Below are 21804 nucleotides of genomic sequence, written 5' to 3'. Positions count from 1 at the left end.
AAAGCCACCATAGGGTATTAATAGTTAATTGTGGATTATTTTTATCTTCATGTATTACAATAGATCCTAAAAATTGGCAAGAAAAGTGTGAATCATTTTCATTTATATTATTTGACCATTACATAATATATTATGCACTATAATCATAAAGCTAAAACTAAACACAATAAATATCGAATAGATATATAGAAAGTTTTTGCGGGAAGCCAATTCACATAAATAATTTTTATTCTACATTAGTTATATCTGTATCGTCTATACTAGAAATGCGATGGTTTTTGTGCTTCTTTTCTAGCTACGCCTATACTCTACATCTTCAGAAATTATTCACCATACACAGTCATTATATTTAACACAAGCTCTTATAAAATTTGTTAAATTAAATATCAAAGGAAAAGCTTAATCTAGAATATATGAATATACATTTAAAACACACGCACGGACATGCAGAAAATTTTCGGACGGTATAGTAATTATAACACTTCAAAGGTTACAGATCTGGTACATACTATAATTGTGATACGAAAATGTACAGAAACATTATTCATATTCGTATTAACGTAAATACACTTAGGTAGGAAGTATATATTATTATATATATTATATTTTCCGTAAGCGTGTAAGCCGTACTGAGCTATTACTTTACTGAAGATATTCATGAATAAATTTAAGTAAATATATTTTATTAAAATTTATCAGAATTTGACTATAATTAATACTTACAAAATAATAAGCGATGAAACTTGCTAAGGCAGAGTTGTTATAAATAAACAAAATTACCTATCTATGTCAAATGTCGTACAGATTAGATTAAAGCCAGCTTATTAGGATTACATGTTTCAAATGCAGCCTCGAGGACTTTTATATTACGATGGGATATCAAATTTACACAAGTTTGACTAGAAAGGAGTAGTCTTATTTTAGTTATTTTAGTCTTTTGGATTTTGTACGAATAAATAAATATATAATATATAACACATAAAAAACATTCGTTATACGTATTATGTATAACGTATAAGGTTAATAGCCGAAATATTAAGGTGAATAGCCGAGATGGCCCTGTGGTAAGAACGCGTGAATCTTAACCGATGATCGTGGGTTCAAACCCGGGCAAGCACCACTGAATTTTCATGTGCTTAATTTGTGATTATAATTCATCTCGTGCTTTACGGTGAAGGAAAACATCGTGAGGAAACCTGCATGTGTCTAATTTCACTGAAATTCTGCCACGTGAATTCTACCAACCCGCATTGGAGCAGCGTGGTGGAATAAGCTCCAAACCTTCTCCTCAAAAAGAGGAGAGGAGGCCTTTAGCCCAGCAGTGGGACATTCACAGGCTGTTACGGTACGGTACGGTATAAGGTTGAAATTTAAGATAAGCCAACAAGACTAGCTACTCTAAGGCCCTGTCCATGAAATTTGAAGATAGTTTGATTTGTATTTACAGATTTTAAGGTCAATTTAAGGTCAACATCGAAATATCTTCAATATCTATGGACGGTCACGTAAGACGGTTTAGCGGTACCTATGACCGTTAACGCCTTGACCTCAAATTTCGACCTTATAAGCAAAACTCTAAAAAAAAAATGCAAATTATTAAAATGTGGCCTTCTTGATATCAATCCATTTAAAAGTAAAAAAAGGGAATTTATGAAGGGGTCCATAAATTGGATGCATTCTCTGATCTTCTTGCATCTTGCAATCTTTGATTGAATCTTCCTCTTATATTGTTTAACTAATTGTTATTTTTTTGTAACATCGAATTTCAATTACATAAAGTACAGTTTAAGTCTTCTCTTTAAAATGAATTTACTTAATATTATGCGTTTATTCAAATTACTTTTTATAACAATTAGATAGAGATTATTTTTTTAGTTAAGGAAGAAATTGAGCAATTATAGGGTCTTTAATTATTATGTTTGTAAGAGTATATTCAATATAATCTTACAAACAGTAATAATTAACTGCAAAACATTTAAATTTCTTATGCTTACATCGTTTAAAGATCTTTTTGGCATGTCTAAATTATATATATACATATATATATAAAAAAAAATGTATTGATATCATCATTTGAAAAAATATGACTTAAATAGCCGAAAATTTGTTTGTCGGAATTTTTACACTGTAGGTAGTGAGATTAATTTTATTAATATCTGGTTATACAAATGACGACGGTGTACTGTCGCGTGCATCATATACAACCGTTATCCACGAAAGGAGATTGTGACCGTGTTAGTCTCCTCACCGCCGAGAGTGACAATATATTATTATTAGTAGTATTAGTTAGTGTAGTTGGTTATGATACAACTCTCCTCCCATTTCCACTTTGGCGGATACTTGTCCATAATATAACTAAATATTTAAAAGCCGGTAAATTGACTGAGATTTTCTTAGTATATTATGTACAAACGGGCCTTTATATACATAACGACTTGTCCGTCCGCCCTCACTCGACGATGAGACACCGCGGCAGATGCTCGTGCAAGTAGTCGAACAGCTCCGGAGACGCTCCCGGGCAGTTGGTGAGCTCCAGCTCGCGCAGCTGGCGCAACTGGATGAGGCTCGACAGCCCGCCCGACGTCAGCAGCGGGCACCCTACACACGACGACAACGCCTCATTATTGGGGTTTAAATATTTACTGCATATAATAATTTTTGATGCCTACACATTAATAGTAGATAATAATTATATATTATTATTTTCTTCTTCTGCCTAGCGTTTTCCCGGCCTAGTAACGCCAGGGTCCGCTTATATTATTATTTTCATTTATTTGTTTTTATGTGAAGATTTATTAACGCTAAAAAAATAGGTTGATTTATAATTTTTACATCCAAGAACGGAAATTTTGTAATAAGTTATATATTTTGTAGAAGAATGGAAACCACTGACCAGCCAGAGACAAAAGCTGCAAAGACCTCATGCCGCAGAGGTGCTGTACGCCGAAGTCGCGCACCTGTGAGCACCAGCGCAGGAAAAGCGCCACCAGCGACTGCATGGTACTGATATATCCCACACCGATGTCCGTTATGTGCACGCATCTGAAACGACGGGATAATATAATTTTAGTAGGTCATGATTCTGAAAGTTGAATCCGATAAGGTTTCGTTTAGTCACCTGTCCAGCGTGAGCTCTTCGAGGTGGTTGAGGTCGCAGGCGATGTACTCGAGCGCGTTGTCGGTAACGCGCGGACACCAGCTGAGGTCGAGACTGCGCAGGCGCGGCAAGTTCTCCGCCAGCAGCTCCACGCCCTCGTCCGTCACCTTGCTGCAGCCGCTCAGCGACAGCACCGTCAGGTTGGGCAGCGAGTGCACTGGGGGGGGGCGGGGTCGGTAAGGAGCCTTACACTTACGTCTCGCCAAAAATCGAACAATTCGTTTTCGTGAGGACTTAGCGTCTAAGATCACGTCCGTAGCCTTGAATGTTATTATTTAACAAAGCTGGTCTTTGACGTATGTATGTCATTATTGAATCGATTGATTTGAGTTTTTATTTATGTTCAATGAAATAAAATAAGTTAAAGTTACAAAAAAGTTTTCTTGATTAAATTTCTATAAAGCGACAGGTTATTACCGATGTTAACGACACCATGGTTAGTAAGTTCCCAGCAGCTGTGTAATCTCAATATACTGAGCGAAGCACTTTGCTTCGGCGAAAAATAGCCGAGCGCTGCATCCGTCACATGATACGCTTGTAATGAAAACTCGTACAGAGACGGTAAAAGCTGAGCCACTGCACCGACCTGCAGTTGTTAATAAATAAGTGTAGTTATAATTAATGTTAAGTGATATATTACAGAATTAAACGAAACCATATTTTAAACGAAATACACTTACAGCCTCGTCAGCAATGTTAATGCAATCAGTAAGCGTAAGTGAAACAATCCTTGGAGTTAGACATGCCCATAAGCCAGCCTCTGTTATCTCATTGCAGCCCGTTAGTTCAAGTTCAAAGAGAACCTAAAAGTAATGTTTTGTTTAATAGATTTCTTAATTTATGTAAGCATTATTTATAAGACATCTAACTCACCTGTAAATGGTCCAAAATAGCTTCCAATCCTCTATCTGTTATTGTGCATCCTTTTAGTCCAATAGCGTGCAAGTGATGTGCCGACAAAGGAAACTGCTTAATAAGCTCATTTATATCATCATCGGTAGCAGATATCATAATAACACCTCGAATACCTCTTCTAACCACTGAATTATAAAACCTTTGCATACAACAGCCGGATTCGGAGCGCAGTTCACGGCAGTCTAATACGGCAGCCAGTCCGGACCACCATCGCGGGGACGAATAGAGCATGTCGCGCCATTTCGTACACACTTGGGCTAACGTTTTCCTTTCGTTAGCAGTGAAATAAAGAAAAAACTTTTCTAGAAATCTTTCCTCTAATATGAACTGACTCCAAACGAGAGGTCGAGGACATGGTCGACGCCGGCGGGGTATTCTAGGCGCTGCAGTGGAAGCGGGGCCGCACAGCGCATTCGCCATACGTTCCACTACTCCGGGAGACCGCTTCCGGCCGCGGAGCCCCAAGCCGGTAATACGGCGCGACAGCTCGGCGGACGCGCGCTCGACGACGCCCTGCGCCGATACCGACGACATCTTCACCTTGACTCGGCGAATGGTGTCGGCGGGCCGCCCGCCGCCCGAGCTTGCCCCGCCCGCTCCGTGCTCGCAACCCGCCACTGTGCTGTTTCAAATGAACATCAATACAAAAATATACCTTAATAGTTCTACTAGTACTAGCGATGCAAATCGAACTCCCCATACAAGCAATGTTTATACAGAAGTATATTTCTAAAAATCTTATGACAAATACAAATATTATAATACAATCTCTGAATTGCCAAACAGTTGATTTAGCCATTCAACCCTGGCAATTAATGTTCAAACTCATTTAATCGCAATTTGATTTATATTTTGTCAAAATATATTTCATAACTCTAGAATTGCTTAAAAGAACTATTGATTTGATTATTTTACTTTATCATACTTACATAATACCAGAATATTTATTAAAAACATTACTTGATTGATGATACTCTAATGCTTTATAAAATTTTATAAATCATTTATGAGTCTTAAACATTGCAACTATGATGTCAAGCTTATGGTGATCTACAAACTAAAATGTGGTAGTCATTTTAATGAAATGATTTAATAGAAGTTTTATTTTCTAGAACAAAGAATATTCAATATATTATTATCCTTTGTTTCATCAAAACTTGTCCAAATGTATTAACATAATGTGTCAACTATTATATGGATCGTAAAGTATGGCTATTTTGGTTTTAATTGCATACATTTAGTATTTAGCTTACTTCAAATATTTATTATTACTTTATATGGCTCTTTTAATAAAAAACATAGGTAGCAACAAACTGCCAAAACAATAAGATCTAACTATAAGCATTTCAAGTTAAATATATAAATAAAAGACATATCAACATTAAAAAATTGTTATCACTAAATTTCTCATTTATATTTTAAGCTTTTGATAATATTAAAATACTAAATGTATTAAAAATATGCCTTCTAACTTTTAAAAAGTACTACTACTAAACACATTTTTTTATTACATTTGGCACACTTTAATTCTGTAAACTATATAATTAATCATTTTTTAAATATTTTTGACGACGAAAATTTTCAATTATTTTTATATCGATGTACAGAAACAAAACTTACGTAAAACCTGGCACTTATTGAGACAAAACGTAGTCAACATAGTTTTTAACCAAAATTTAAATAACATGTATTATTAATCATAACTATTTAAACTTCTATAATATTTAAAAATAAATGTACTTTGAAAGCATGAAATAAATACAAAAATCGATGGCTTTACAAACCTATAAATTTGTGACTGGGGTTAAAATCACCATGTTATTAGTTAGTTGAAAACTATTTAGTTATTTGTTACCGTATTTAAATCCATATACAAAATTATATTTTACTTTTACTTAGAAACTAAAAAATTAAATCACGAACAAAATTAAGAAAACTGAAGGAAATGACGCTGTCATTTGTGCACTATTACTGTCTCTTTCTTTTAGTGCCCTAGCTATAGTATTATTCGTGACGTCAAAGCTATAGTTTTAAACATAGATTTATACTGTATAAAGTTAGGTACCCCAATTACTTAGTTATTATTATTATTATTATCATCTCATTGTCAATAACTAATATTATATAATAATAATAATATTAATAAAATAATTAATAATAAGTAATTATTGTTTTTTCTTTAAATTTGTAATGTGTATTTTCTTTTTATTTTTATTTTGTATTTTATAAAATTGTCTGTACATAAAGCTATTATTTAAAGATTTATACTCTTCTTGAACCACTAATATTATTATATTTGTATTGATATTCAGCTTATAAAATAAAACATATACAGATAATTAATAGATCACAAGTTTTCAAAAGTAAAAAATTAATAATAATAATGATAATAAGAAAAATCATAACTAGGAACATATTTCTGTTATTTATGTGTGATATTTTAATGCAATATATATCTTATGTAGTAGCGTGGCCGCTTGAAGGTGTACATAACACACGACATATTTTGTCGTCGCGATTAAATTATTTTTAATTTAATGTAAAATTGAAAAAAAAATTAAGAATAATATTAGTAAATATTGTAAATTTATTTATGTTTTGTACTTCTAATATTAATAAATTTAAGTTAAAATTAAATATACAGTACTTGATATCTTGCTTACAACACTGAAAATAGTGTCAACTGATAAAGAGTTTAAAAAAGTTACAATAGTCAGTCAATGTCAAATCGTCAATGTGCGCGCTTTAAATAAATCTGATTTTACAAAGTACATATATAAAACTTTACATTAAACGATTATGTTATAATACATCAACGAAATTTAATTTGACGTAAAGCATTAAAGATATTATTAAGTTTAACGCTGTATTTAGTTTTATTTGACAATTTCTTGGCACATTTAGTTCATTGTTTATCATTTTATTATGGAGTTTGTGGAAACCATACCGGTAACTTTTAAAGAAATCACACCAAATTATAACATACCTGAAAAGTGGAAAGAAATAGTTCTAAATACAGGTATGTAGTATGAGTTAAGTATGACTTTTTATTAATTTTCAATATAATTACAATATTTGTGTTTTTTTAACAGGGGGCACACACAGTACCTTACAAGATATTAAACTACCTCATAAAGCCGGTGGTTATTGGTACAGAGACTCTAAAAAGGCAAATACAAGAAATCGATTTATATATTGGTAACAAAGCAATGAATATTTTATGTTTTAAAATTAACAACATTAATACATATTTCATTCGGTTCAACTGATTGTCATTCTAGTAATTAAAGAAAATTATATCTGTGAAATGGTTAAGTAACAATAACATCAACATCATTTATATTTTAGGCAGACAACATCAGATGCTATAGAATTATCAGAGGCTTCATTGGATGTTAACTTATCGTTATGTAATTTGAGATGCAAAGTTGCAGCAGGAACACCACCTCTAAACAATTTAGTGTTTTACGAAAGAACCTCAACACAACAATTGATTATATTAGCTGCTACAGTATCTTCAGTACATAGATTAGTATTTCCTCACCCTGACATCTTAGATCGAAAAGTAAGAACTCTTTCTATAAAATTAAATATTAATTAATATTTTTGAATAATTCACTTATTGAATTCATGTTTGTTCTATTTATTACTTTACAGTCTACTTTTGGGTCAATTGGCAGTGTCTCTCCTTCAATATTTCATGACACAAATGCTATTAATAATCCAAATAACTACTACATTCTTAATCAGTATTCAAATACAAGTAAGTAGAAATAAGTCTATAAAATAATACAAAATTTTCAAAAAATATTTAGTATATATCTAATTTTATTTGTTGTAACAGATACTGGAGTAGCTCATACCTGTGCTTCTCTACTGCGTGATAATGGTGAAGCCGTATTTGCTCTGGCATTTGGATATGGAGGTGATGGAGGATTACTGTTGGTTAAGTTACCTGTCACTGGTTCTGCAGTTACCACAATACTTAAAAGAGAATCCACTGTACCTAGATTCCTATCTGGCATTACTGGAGCATTGAGGTATATTTTATTGCCTTAAATTTTCCACAAATATTATTGTAATAAATTGTATAACAAAGTTAATTTTAAATAATTTTGTACACATTTTAGAGGCAAAAGTGGTGATGGGGTTGATACTTATGGAGTAGTGCTAATAAATGGTTTAGCTGTAGCTGTTTGTGGAGATACATGCCTGCGAGCTTGGCTCATAGATGAAGGTGGTGCTCCCACAGCAGTTTCAGCTCCTTTGTCACAGACCCTAGTCAGACCTAAGCCTCCTCGTAAGTGCATTTTATTTTGTATGAAACTTTTAAAATTTTTTAAACCTGTGTTAGATATTTTAAAAATTCATTATTATATCTAATTATTACTATTATAAATTATACTTTGGGAAATTCATATTTTAAAGTTAATACTAGATGAATACGAAATATCTGGATTTAGTTTATTGAAACAGTAGCAATTTCCTTTTTAAAATGTATGTCAGGTAACCTTACATAAAATGTAAATAGTGTAGAATATTTGTTTTTATATACTACTTACTAATATTACAAATACACCTAGAGATGTAAAAAGTTGCAGGTTCGATACTGACCCCTTGGGCTATTTTTGTCGTTCCCATTTCTTAAATCCAATGCTTAATTGCAAGGGTAAATAGGAATATTAGTAATTCCTAAAAAATAGGCATTGTTGTTAGTATATATGCAAATTTGAGTTTATTTGTTTGTTATGCCTTCACATATTTAACTACTCAATCGATCATAATAAAATTTTTCATACATATTGTCAAGGGTGCAGAAAAAGACATAGGCTAGATAACACCTTTTTACTCATACACAGGTAAAGCCACGGAAGTAGCTTAAATATACTCTTTTGTTTTTTAAACCCTATTTATCTTGTTTATATTTTATCTCATAACAAGCTTATATTGATCCACTAGAATGGTCCTCATTTAAGATCTACATTCTACAGCTCATGGACACATGCTGCAGGATACAACTGGGTCTGATGGAAGTAACATCCTAGTGGCTTATTTATCATTTCCAAATGAATGTGAATTTGTTGTAATGAAAATGCATGATGGAGGAGCTGGTGCAGTGAAATTTTCACAGATATGTCAAATTTTTGGTCCACAGGTATGTTTTGTTGTTATTTGAAAATTGTATTTGTAGTATGATTTGATGCATATAAAGCTGTTAATCCGACACCCAATCTCACTCAGCTAATGTCGATTAAATATTGCCATATCAAACTTTGAAAGTTATGGAATAGAGTTCACCTGTGATTTTGCTCACACTGTACATTATATGTACTGTTCTAGAAATGTCTTTGAAATTGGCCATTGTGCCCGCAATTATGTCCAGAGGACATTTATAATTTTTGTAGAAGGCGAAGTACTGTTTTGTTAAGTATATGAGTGGAATGTTGTGAGTTATGTAAAATAAATTTACTTTTATAAATGGCTGACTAGTCTGTAACAAAGAAGTAAATTATTATTTTATTTATTACTCAATTAATATAAATTTTTCTTAAATTTTAGTTAGACCTTCTTGATTACAAAATTGGGTATGGCGATGGTAACCATGTCATTTGGGCTCTCTGGACTCAACCCGATGGAGACGCCGTTGTAACAAGTGAGTTATACAAAGGAAACTTATTTGCTTGTTCAATTTAGGTTAGTTAGTCTTGAGCAATATGTTTATAGTATCAGTGTAGGTAGAGGTAGAGTATTGTGCACATATTGCAACAGCCCTGTGTCGGCAGGCAGCGCGCTGGGCGCGGAGGTGAGCTGGCGCGCGGTGGCTGCGCGCGAGCCGCCGCCTGCGCTTCCGCAACTGTCGTCGCATCTCCACTACCGTGACCGTCTGCTGGCGCCGGGCCTCTTTCCCTCCGCCGTTGTCATGAAGGCCCTCGTGGTTGGTTACTTGAAAAGTTAATAAATTATAAATGTTTTTACATTTTTTTATTGATTCCAATATTATTCACTTACGTTTAAGCAAATTAAGTTTTTCCATCCTTATAAGTAACAATAACAATTGTCATTAAAGAAAAGTTTTTTTGACGAACTCTCTACATAGGTGTTCTTCTCTAAAACTTTGATTGCAAATTGAAGCAATTTTATTACTGATTATGAAATACGACTATTAAATTTACAGATCTATCGCCGAACTTGGGGAGGCAGTGAAGCGGGCGCAGAGACAGACTTGAGCGAGTCGTGCATGAGCGCGGTGCAGGCGCGCATGCGCGGGCTCACTGCGCGCGCCGCGTCGCAGGATCACTCGCATCTTATGCATAAGTAGGGATTTGTTTGTTATTTTATATAATTTTTTTTATTCATTGGGCTCTGTGTTTTACTTGCGATTCGCTTAGACTCATTTGGTTACAATTATTTATTAAATTTGATAACCAATGCCATTTTTGTATCCTTAAATAATATAATAATGTAATAAATCTTAAATTTGTTGCACTGGACTCTTTACATACGTTTTAGTAAGAGCTAAATAAATGATGTCCAACTATGCGTCACAGGTGCTGGTCAGACCTGTATAGTTGGTGTATGCAATACATGGAGGGACTACAAAAACCGCTCGGCCTCATGGTATCGAAACATGTAAGTAACCGTTATTAAATCAATGAGTAAAAGTGAAAACGTGATTTGAGCGAGTGTTCCGGTGCGCAGAGCGGCGAGGCGGAGGGCGGCTGGTGCGGCTGGTGGTGCGCGCTCGTGCGCCGCTGCGGCGTGTCGCTCGTGCGCCAGCTCGAGCCGCTCGAGCGCATCATGCTGTCGCCCGAGGACACGCTACCCGACGTCTTCATGGGTGAGTGACGATACATCATCTGTACTAATATTATATAGATAAGATTTAATTTTTTTATGTTTGTTTATAATGGATAAACTTAGTAATTCCTAAACCGACATTTGAATTTCTTTAACCTAAAGACAGCTTCATTATAAGCGAGTAATAGGTTTTATTTTATTAAAAAATAAAAAATTGAAATCCCTAAGAAAATGCAATAATGTAACCTAAAATCTAAAAGTCAAAAAATAATATTTTTGTACTTTTTAAATCGCACGTTCTCGAACTTTTGTAGTCCGTATCATTTACATCTTATGACATAATTAATTAAATAGTTTATGAGAAGAAATAATTTTGTTTAATTTATAGATTAATAAATTTCAAACAAGGTTAGCTTTTAAACATAGGTTCCACCCACTTATCACATATTCTACCGCCAAACTTTGAAGTATTGTTGTGGTCCAGTTTGAAGGGTGAGTGAGCCAGTGAAACATCAAGCACAAGGGACATAACATTTTAGTTCCCAAGGTTTGTGGCGCATTGGCAATACAATGAATCGTTAATATTTCGGGGCCAAGGTCTATGGGTGTCGGTGACCACTTATCGTTTGCACGTCCGCCTACCTATATTATGAATAAAAAGCCAACTGTGGCGCTCGGTCGTCGCAGGCGGCGAGGCGGGCGAGCTGTCGCCGGACGCGGTGCGCGTGGTGGTGGCGGGCGCGCGCTGGGAGCGGGCGGCCAGCGCGGGCGGCGCGGCCGACCTGGAGCGCCGCCTGTTCGCGTGCGCCGCGCCGCAGCACCGCCTGCTGCCGCGCCTGCTGCACCTACTGCTGGCCGCCGCGCCGCAGGACCACCCCGCGCCGGTGACCTTACTTTACATTCATAATGCATCTGCGACGTTTCTTTTTATGTTTTGTTATATTTGCGCATAAGTTCGCATGCGTTACTGTCTGCGATATTTTCGTGGCATAATTCGACCTTCCTTTGTGACCATACGATAATATGTATGTGTATTTATGTCTTAGGTCCTGACATCAGAGCAGATCGATGAGATAACGTCGATCTTGGAGCCCATCAAAGATTTACAAAATGCTGTACTTGAATTGAACGACGCGTTGAGATTAGACGTACCAGAGATTGATACCTGTAAGAGTAAGTTTTTGTTGTAATTATTTGTATTATATTCTTCATGTTTATGTTCTTAGATATTAGGAAAGGTACAATATTGATTAATATGTATGGTACTCAGATAGAATTTTATTAAATAATATGATAAAAATATGTAATATTATTTAACGACTTGTTAATTAAATAAATATTTAAATAAAATTAAGGAAGAACTTTCCTGTGTTCACACAACTATAATTTATCATAATCTCTTTCACATGATATATATACTCAGTAGCGAATCTAGACAACGCGATTTAGGAATGTGATAAATTAAATCAACGCCATTTTTCGCTACCGAGTATTAATGTACTCCATTATACACTATTATTTTACACACTTTGAAATCTCTATGAAATTGACATAAGCTAATCCCTCAGGCGACGACGAAGAAACGAGCGAGTACGATAACCTCTTCGCTAGCGACTTAGGTGTCGCCGTAGTCACGGAAGCCATACGACAAATGGCCGAAATGAGGTAAACAGAAGTGAAGTTTATATATATATATAATAGGAAGGCGGCCGAGCATATGGGCCACCTGAGGGCAAGTGGTCACCAACGCCTATAGACATTGGCATTGTAAGAAATGTTAACCATCGCTTACATCACCAATGCGCCACCAACCTTGGGAACTAAGATGTTATGCCCCTTGTGCCTGTAATTGGCCCACTGGCCCACTCACCCTTCAAACCGGAACACAACAATACCAAGTACTGCTGTTTTGCGGTAGAATATCTGATGAGTGGGTGGTACCCACCCAGACGAGCTTTACAAAGCTCTACCACCAGTATATTTCATTGTCATTCTGGCAAACGCCAAGGTGGAGTAGTCGAGTGACGTCCGTCCCGTTGCAGGGCGCGCGTGGTGCGCGGCGCGCTGGCGGCGCTGGGCGCGGCGCGCGGCGCGGGCGGCGTGCCGGGCGCGGGCCACTGCGCCGTGCACTGGCAGGCCTACCGCGCGCTGCTGTGGCTGCGCGCCGCCACGCCGCAGCGCCCGTCAGTACTGATCCACCCGCACGATCATCTGAGGCTCTTCCAGCTTCAACGTCGAACAAATAATAATAATTCTGGAACATTATTCACACACGGTTATCTGATCTTAAACTAAGCAGAGCTTGTGCTATGGAAACCAGACAACTTATATACTACATATACTACTTTTCTTTTGTAAATACATACTTATATAGGTAATTACATTGGACTCCGGACAAACGGACATGTTCATGCACACAAATGTCTGCCCTGGGTGGGAATCGAACCCACAACCTTCGGCGTGAAAGGGAAGTATCTACCAACCACGCCAACCGGTCAGTCATTCATTACATTCATATCATTACATTTAACTCCATCTACTACTTTTCTTGATGTAAGTCCGAGTGATTAGAGTATTATAGTACGAGACTCCTACTAGCGGTCAATCATATTACTTCATTTTTGCACAGCCGGACCTGGAGTAAAATTAGTAACTATAAGACGACACTCTGAGCAACTGGATGAAATATAAATAGCCGATTATGATTCTTCTGACATTCTGGTTAAAGTTCGCAGCCGCGATTCGTGGGCGAGGATAGAACTGGCTCAAAAGTTCCTTTTCGTTCATCTTTGGTCCGTCGTTTTTATGTAATACGATAGAGGACGACAAAGTCGGTAGTTAAGACGAACAAGGCGGGGACGGCTAGTACAGACCATTCTTCCCGACTGTACTGGCCGTCGTCGCGTTTGGACTCTACTACCACTTACCATCAGGTGGAGTAGATGAGTATTTGCCATCCCGGGGCATATAAAAAAAAAAAAAACGTAACAGGGCGGCGGGGTCGTCGGAGGCGTTCCGGCTGAAGCTGACGGCGCTGGGCGGCGAGAGCGCGGAGGGCGCGGCGGGCGGCGCGGGCGCGGCGGGCGCCTACGTGGCGGCGGCGGGCGGCGCGCGCGCACGCGCACACCTCGCCGCCGCGCGCGCGCCCACGCACTGGCACCAGGCGCTGCCGCTCGTGGCCTACCACCTGGCGCACCAGCTGTATCCTTTACTGACGCACACGCTCTCCTCGTAAGGGGACGATAGGATTGCTCATTATATTCATAAGTCGATACATACGCACATTTTAAAATCTCATCAGTAAAACATGATTTAGTATTTCTTGAATTGAAAGGGCATTGAAGTATCCGAAAACGATAAAAGTTCCTAAACAAAAACAGTTGGGCGGTGAGTGGTGGATTTGAGTTCGGTTGGTGGCTGGCTTCGATCAACCAGCCGCGTCTGGTGCAGAAGTACGTCGCGCTCCTGGAGCCCTGGTGCGAGTGGAACGCTTGCTCGCGTGAGTACAACATTTACATTGTGCTTGTAACATACGACTTTTTAATGTCTAATTCCATCGCAATCCGTAAGTGATTTTCTGATACATCTATTAGAATTAATAGTATAAAGCTTAAAAGGTGATGATTTCTAATATTCTTTTGATACTTCGAAAAACCTTCCTTCTTAGGCAACTTCTTAACTATTACCTATTAATCACATTAAGGCTTGTTTACTTATTTATTTAGCTTTTTATTTAAATTCGTATAAGTTAAATGTCATGTCATATGTACATATTTAAAAAAAAAAATTTATTTATTTGACATAGTGATTATGCACCGTAACAATTAAATGGGCTTTTTAAATTTGTCATCTACAGGTCAGTTTATCTTGGGACTAGCGCTGCTGGACTTGGAAGACGCGGAGAGCGCGTACACGGCGTTCTGCCGCGCTGCCAAGGGCGTCAGCACCGAGCCCTTCCTGCGACACCTTGTGGCCGCGCCCGACGCGCGCCTCACTCAGCACCAGGCGCTCGTTCTGTACTACATGAAGGTGACGCGCACAGTCGCACATCTCCCACGCTCACTAACTGTATTCGACTTTGATTTTGACATATAATTTTATTGTACAATTTTTTTAGGTTATCAAGCTATTCGAAATACACGACGCGGGTGCATGCGTGGTGCGACTAGCCGAAACTGCCATAAGTATTGCCGATAAAGACGACCCCAATCTCGTAAGTAAAGTAGCCCATTGCTATGTACATGTCACTGCCGAGCTATGTACTGACGCGCGCGTGGTGGCGCAGGCGATGTTCCAGTGGGTGGTGTTCAAGTGGCACCTGTCGGGCGGGCGGGTGTCGCGCGCGCTGTCGGCCGCCGCCGCCAACCCCGCGCCGCACGCGCGCGCCGCCGCCGCCGCCGCGCTGCTCTCCGCACTCGGTACGTTATGTCGCCTCACCTAACCTGCACATCCAACTGGTCGTGTTTTAATTATACCGATACGTTTTCGTTCTAAAGATTGGTGTAGAGCGCCTCTACATCCCAGTGTGATGTTTTAAAATAGACTATGATAACGGGAGAAAGGGGGATTTAAATTATTAAATATCGTGTAGCGGAGCGGAAGCAGCTCGGTGCGCTGGTGTCGTGCGGCGCGCTGGCGACAGAGGCGGAGCGTGCGGCCGCTGCGCGAGCCAAGCTGCACGACCCGCACCCGCACAACCCCTACTACGACTTCCTCTATGCCCTGCACGTCTCTCGTCATCACTACAGGAAAGGTAATTTAAAATAGTCGTTTGACTTAAAACCTTTAGCTTGTTAGAAGCTAACGTGCCCGCCCTGCGCAGCGGCGGCCGTGATGTACGAGCGCGCGGCGCGCTGCGTGGCGGAGCGCGGCGCGGCGCGGCGGCGCTGGCTGGCGGCGGCGCTCACGTGCCTGCGCCTGGCGCGCCCCGAGCACGCCTTCCTCGCGCGCCCCGCGCCGCCCTCGCCCGCCGCCGCCGACGCGCTGCAGGTACGCTCCACGTGGTAATCCATTACACAGGCTGAGGTTGTGTTCATGTGGCATTCGTATGTTTTTAATGAATCCGACTGTAAGTGTAGTGTGAATTTCTTATTTGGGACATAGATTATGTAATTTATACATGTATGTAGGTATAACTTGCCAAGTAATACCTACTCTTATTATTATTCAAAAATATACGGAAGCATATCCGACGAAAAATCAAAGGGTTACCTAATAAAAATTGAATTTGTGGCAATAAATTACTTTTTACGTTACATTTGAATTGTTATTATGTTTTTTATTATTGTGGCAGAGAGAAAAAAATAAATGCATCGTAGACATTATCACTAAGAATGATTAATCATAACATTGCCTATTCTAATCACAGGAGAAGTAAGGACAAATAAAAAACTGACATTTGACATGATATTTTAAACCCCGGGGAAATGAGTAATGGGTCCCGGTTTTTGTCAATTCGCCGCTCCATCGAGGTGGAGCCACCTTCACGTGTCTAGCTACGCCTCTGACACCAGCAAGTATTATTTTATTAGGGTCAAACAGTAAAACACAATTATTATAACTACAACAGGTGATTGGCCCTGATGATTTGGCAGCAGAGTTGCGTGAAGAAGTTCCGGAATCGTTAGATCCAGTACAGCAGGCATTACTCCGTAAGTACGACAGATTTTAGTGGCCGAATTTTTTTAAATATGATTTGCAACGTGATTAAAACTAGCGTTCAATTCGTTTAGCGTAAAGCAATAATATACTTCAATAAACAAGACAAAAGCTCTACCTACAACTTTTTATATATTTATTTGCTTTATTTAATTATGTTGAAATTTTAATAATGTCATTGTTTGCTTAAGCATAATTCTCTTGTATATTGATAAACAATATGTAATGATAAATAATTATTATTAGCTTCCATTCATTTTAAAATTAAAATGTTCTATGTAGAATACTATTAAAACTTAATCAATTGTTTTAGGAAATGAAAATATAAATTTCGAGGTTTTGTATCCGAATTTAAAAACGGCCGATGCGGAGACTTTACTTGCTGTAACAAAAAGAGCTATCAGTACCGGTCAATTCTTGCCTCGTTGGTTTCTACAAAGGTTTATGGTAATTATACAGAATAATATTTCATGCATTACATTATGAATGGATAAACTAAAGCTACCAATTATTATTTCAGTATTATACGAATATGTATATTGTATGTACACACGATATAAAAGATAGACATTCGGACATTAGAGTCGGTCATTTTTTATTGAATCTTTTTCTTAAAACTACAAGAGTACCTGTTTCAAAACAGTAATACATTAGCGCTATACACTGTAAACTGTATAAATATATTATATTCTCCTTCTGTTTCGAAGAAGACAGAATAATAATCAAATGTTAATTGACATTACGTGTAGGTCAACGCCAAATAAGAATCAATGAATCAAGTGATACAAAAATAAAAACGCATCGCTGAAACGAAATATCTCTAGTTATATATAAGGCTACTTATTAAATACACTCAAAGAACTTTTTCAGTTGACTAAGGCGTTAACTAAAATGAGACATTTTGAAGTTTTGTTTAACATCTGATTGCGTACAAATTTTTGCAGCGATTGTACAAGATATAAATGAAAGATGAATTTGGGTTTTAAACACTTTTTCAATTACGGAATGTGGACATAAAGCGAGTGTGCGCAATACCAGGAGCTGGAGTGCGACACGTGCGTGCGCGCCCTGCTGCGCGGCGGGAGGGCGCTGGAGGCGGCGGAGTTGTGCTGCGAGGCGCTGCGGCGCGCCGCGCTGGCGCTGCAGCCCGCCGCGCCCACGCCGCGCGCCGCGCCGCTCGCGCTCGCCGACTTGCTGCTGCTGGAGCTGGCGCAGCAGCCGCGACACGCGCACAACACGCACGCCGCGCAGGTACCACTCGCCCAGCACCGTGCTGCTCATTTTATCTTCACCATTTAGAGTACCGCTTGACTACCGCTCTAAATCATTCTAAGTTGGTTTTCTACATTAATTCAGTTCAACATTTTGTTGACACTTTCCAGTAAGGTTTCGTTTAACTTCGGCTTATCAGTTCCATAAATTTATTTGACGTATCATTTTGCCACAAACTTAATTTGTATATATTTTCAGTAATTTAACAGTAAAAAAACAAATATAAAAATGACTTAAAATACTAGCTAATATTAGGATAACGAATATGAGCATCATATACAGTCGTGGCCAACTAATTAAGGACAATAGCCCTATGTGATTAAATATTTTCTATCTATCAATAGCAAGGATAAAATAGTAAAGAAATGGAACGGTAAAATTTGCAAATCGGTAATCACAGTACTTAAAGATGTACCACAGATAAGTTTTTTAAGTATTTTCGAAAAAATGTTTATCTAAAATAATTAGACTATATATTCTTATTTTATATTGTTTTTCTAGTTAATCATAAAATCTTCAAATCCTGAATTCTCGTATATATGTAATATCGTTAATTTGGTTATTGTATGTGAACAATTTATTCCTTTTTTGTTTAAATTTTGTCTAGAGTAAAACTAAAGTATATTTAAATTCCGACCTTCGCACTTACAAGGTTAAGTTCGCATCAAGCATCAAGTTCGATGTATTTAATATCATAACATAATACTTTAAGCCAGAACATGTTTGTTTTTTATGTAAATAACAAATTATACTAATTTTACCATTGACCCACCCCATGAAGGCTATGATAACATGATTATTATCCTGCTATATTTACATGGTCATATCACTTTTCCTGTTATTACTTCTAACTAATATGCTTTAATATTTTGTACTAGATATTGATTGTTACAATTACAATATATTATATAATTATTTTATTAAAAACAAATACCAATTGAAATTTAATGAAAAATTAGTAACTATAATCAAATACATATATGTCAATTAGCCGGATTATGTATTTAATTATTTTAATTTTTATCTACATATCTTATCACCAATAAAATATTATAAAAAGATAATTAGCATTTATAGATTCGGCAAGGCAATATGAAGACTATAATCACATGAGGGTCTTCATTCTAAAGATGGGAAAACCTAATAAAAGACAGTTACAATGACATGACCAAAGTAACAGGACTCCTCTTATAATTATGTAAAGTTATGTAAAAAGTCGAGATGGCCCAATGGTAATTACTAATGAAAAAACAATCTTAAGATCTATGCAAGACAGTAAAAAAAAAATATTCGTTAAAATAAAGTTTTTTTATTACTTATATAATCATTGCATAAACCTTTAAATTTACTGATTTGGCTTTGTGCAAGTTCGTCTTTGTATGTTGTACTCCACTGCAAAACAACAGTACTTGGTATTGTTGTGTTCTGGTTTGAAGGGTGGGTGAGCCAGTGTAATTACAGGCACAAAGAACTTCTTAGTTCTCAAGGTTGGTAACGCAATGGCGATGTAAACGATGGTTTACATTTCTTACAATGCCAATGTCTATGGGCATTGGTGACCACTTACCCTCAGGTGGCCCATATGGATGTCCGCCTATCTATTCTATAAAAAAAAAATCAAAAGACTAGCCAACTAGCTATTTTATCGGAGTTTCTATTTTTAAACCATTGCTTAAGACCTTTATTTTATATACATATTCTTAAACATTTTCTCGTTTCAGATTTATAACGAATTGAAATCAGTAATAGAAGAATACACCAAAGTAATAATTCGTACATCAGAAGACATGAAACTAGCTCAAATAAAGTATCCAGTTATGAATCAATAAAATTAAAAACATTTTGTTATCCATCATTTATTCAAATAAAAGAAAACAATTCATTATTTAATAACTTAATATTCAACCCCCTTCCTTATCTCCATTTAACCCATAGAATATTATAACATTATATTATCAAAAGAAATTGTCATTTTAAGGAAAAATATTTGGTTTTAATCACAGATACTTCAATTTGTAATAATTTATCAACTAAAATAAATGCATACCTATACATAATTATACATATTTTATGGTTTCCTTATTTTACAACTTCCTTATTTTTATTAACATTGTAAATCCAAGAGGATTTACTGTGTCAAGAACATTTGCATTATAATTGTGTACATTATGTAATTTTAAACAAGCAGTATATGCTTAGAATAATACACGTGTATATATTCATAATTTATGGAATAGATTTTCACGTTAAACATTTCCTTGCATATTTTATTAATTAAAAAAATTAGGTACACTTAGTTATTTTGTCTTAGCAATATAACTTCGAAGCTCATTACCATAAAACCACAGAATTATATTATTAAATGATTTAAAATCCAAAAAGTAAAATATTACAACCAGCCACCAATGTATGTCAATTAATGTTATATATAAATATAACATGTCTTTTTTTGGTATTATTTATTACTGAAAAGAGATTAAAATTTACAAATATATATTGGTAGATTTATAATTAATGTTTTGTTAGTTTCACTCTCATTATAGTTAAAACTAAACGAACAACTTTCTCATAAATTAAAAACATCAAAGCTGCAGTCATAACAGTTTGCAATAACTTTGCTTCCAAACCACGGAACATTGTCAGGGGTTTTGATTTCATATTTTTGAGCAAAGGTTTCACACTAGTACCAGCTCTAAGTCTTGATTGTATGAGCTGCAAGGGATATGTTAGAGTTGTTGCAATTGCTTTAGCTATGGCACCAAATAAAAATGCAGTATAAGAATCAAAATATCCTTTAGATACTAACTTTCTTTTCAAAGATTCATATACCATAAACTGAATAGCTGGATTTGAAACTAATAACAGAGATGGAACAGTACCTGACCATAAACCCTTAAAACCTTCTTCCTTAAAAACAATGTAAAGACCGTTAAGAAGATTTGAATAAGAGTTTTTTCCAAGCTTCATCCTGGTGTTTACGACCCAAAGAGGAGAGGTAAGAAGAACATTGACACTACCAGCTAACATTCCAAACATTAAATCTCTTAGTGCTGAAGTATTATTCGTGGCAGCTCGTCTTAATGCATGGAATGTATAAAAGTAAACAAAATTTGATACAGACAGAGATTGTAATACAGGATATAATCCACGATACAAAGAAATAATACCCTCTTTATGAGCTAATTTAATCAAAAGCTCTAGCGATGAGCCATGTAGTTTAATAGAATCGTCAACTGTAAAGAAAAATACCTTTTAAAATTAATTAATAATCTTAGTAATTTGTAATCTCATTCAGTAACCAAGAAACATTGTATTGTAAATATTGTTCACAAAAAATATATTTATTAATATTTATTAATCTTTTGCAATTAGTTATAATATAATATTTCAAAACCTTATAGAAAAAGCAGGAAAATTAATTGTACCTTGTATCCTTGATCTCAATGTATCTAAAGGGTAAAATGCAGCCATTCCAACAACACTGCCCTGAAATTTTAAATGACTTGCTGAATTTAAGTTTTAATATTTAAATGAATATTAAATATAATTAAAAAAATACTAACCGTAGCTCCAGCCACCGCGTGAACAAGCGTCTCATAACTTAATAATGACGACATAGTTGTAAAAAGATATATTTTCTCACATTAAATAATAAATTTTGCTTTATTATTTTTTAAATGAGTGTATATAAGTATACAAGCTTAAAAAAGCAAGTTACATTATGAAAACAAACTTATACGTATAATTACTTTGTCTGATTGTCACATTATTTCACATTAAAATTAAATTGAAAATTCTAAATTACTTTTCAATCGGTCAATCCACACTCATTCACAGTCAAGTAGTCATTGAACTTGTCTGAATTCTGATGTCTCAGTGAAATAATTTCATTTATATATGCGATTATATATGCTCATAGCGATTTTCACAGTGTTGTCGCTATAGAAAATATAGTCATTAGTCATTCTTGTAAACAATGGTTTTAAATAGTAGGTATAGTGATG

General features: G+C 36.2%; 3 protein-coding genes across 4 annotated transcripts; 1 reads left to right on the top strand and 2 right to left on the bottom strand.

The window, feature by feature from the left end:
* Positions 1 to 2089: 2089 nt before the first annotated feature.
* On the bottom strand, positions 2090 to 5987 carry LOC126774207 (F-box/LRR-repeat protein 16). 2 transcript variants are annotated; one of them, XM_050495620.1, is made up of 7 exons: positions 5857 to 5987; positions 4031 to 4694; positions 3838 to 3960; positions 3575 to 3743; positions 3119 to 3314; positions 2894 to 3042; positions 2090 to 2598 (listed from the first exon to the last, which is right to left on the bottom strand). In XM_050495620.1, exons 2-7 carry the CDS (start codon positions 4604 to 4606, stop codon positions 2450 to 2452), a joined length of 1362 nt encoding a protein of 453 aa, XP_050351577.1. In that variant the 5' UTR covers positions 4607 to 4694; positions 5857 to 5987; the 3' UTR covers positions 2090 to 2449. The 2 variants fall into 2 exon arrangements, with proteins under 2 accessions (XP_050351577.1, XP_050351578.1); XM_050495621.1 differs by having other exon boundaries at positions 4031 to 4689; positions 5857 to 5978.
* An 813-nt stretch (positions 5988 to 6800) lies between these two features.
* On the top strand, positions 6801 to 19702 carry LOC126774159 (nuclear pore complex protein Nup160 homolog). The gene is made up of 27 exons (XM_050495522.1): positions 6801 to 7091; positions 7165 to 7270; positions 7421 to 7637; positions 7730 to 7835; positions 7917 to 8112; positions 8203 to 8372; positions 9064 to 9227; positions 9632 to 9725; positions 9856 to 10007; positions 10248 to 10387; positions 10621 to 10702; positions 10772 to 10910; positions 11558 to 11754; positions 11917 to 12043; positions 12439 to 12535; positions 12913 to 13053; positions 13862 to 14071; positions 14251 to 14369; positions 14727 to 14899; positions 14988 to 15083; positions 15156 to 15288; positions 15462 to 15623; positions 15693 to 15859; positions 16440 to 16521; positions 16842 to 16975; positions 17567 to 17779; positions 19522 to 19702. Exons 1-27 carry the CDS (start codon positions 6998 to 7000, stop codon positions 19627 to 19629), a joined length of 3819 nt encoding a protein of 1272 aa, XP_050351479.1. The 5' UTR covers positions 6801 to 6997; the 3' UTR covers positions 19630 to 19702.
* A 32-nt stretch (positions 19703 to 19734) lies between these two features.
* LOC126774235 (peroxisomal membrane protein PMP34) lies at positions 19735 to 21671 on the bottom strand. The gene is made up of 3 exons (XM_050495657.1): positions 21364 to 21671; positions 21226 to 21286; positions 19735 to 21033 (listed from the first exon to the last, which is right to left on the bottom strand). Exons 1-3 carry the CDS (start codon positions 21415 to 21417, stop codon positions 20312 to 20314), a joined length of 837 nt encoding a protein of 278 aa, XP_050351614.1. The 5' UTR covers positions 21418 to 21671; the 3' UTR covers positions 19735 to 20311.
* Between the last annotated feature and the right edge of the window lie 133 nt (positions 21672 to 21804).

This window comes from Nymphalis io, chromosome 16, assembly GCF_905147045.1.
Source record: "Nymphalis io chromosome 16, ilAglIoxx1.1, whole genome shotgun sequence".
Lineage (NCBI taxonomy): Eukaryota > Metazoa > Arthropoda > Insecta > Lepidoptera > Nymphalidae > Nymphalis > Nymphalis io.
The sequence above is the reverse complement of the archived record's forward strand: the minus strand, read 5'-3'. Positions and strand labels throughout refer to the sequence as shown.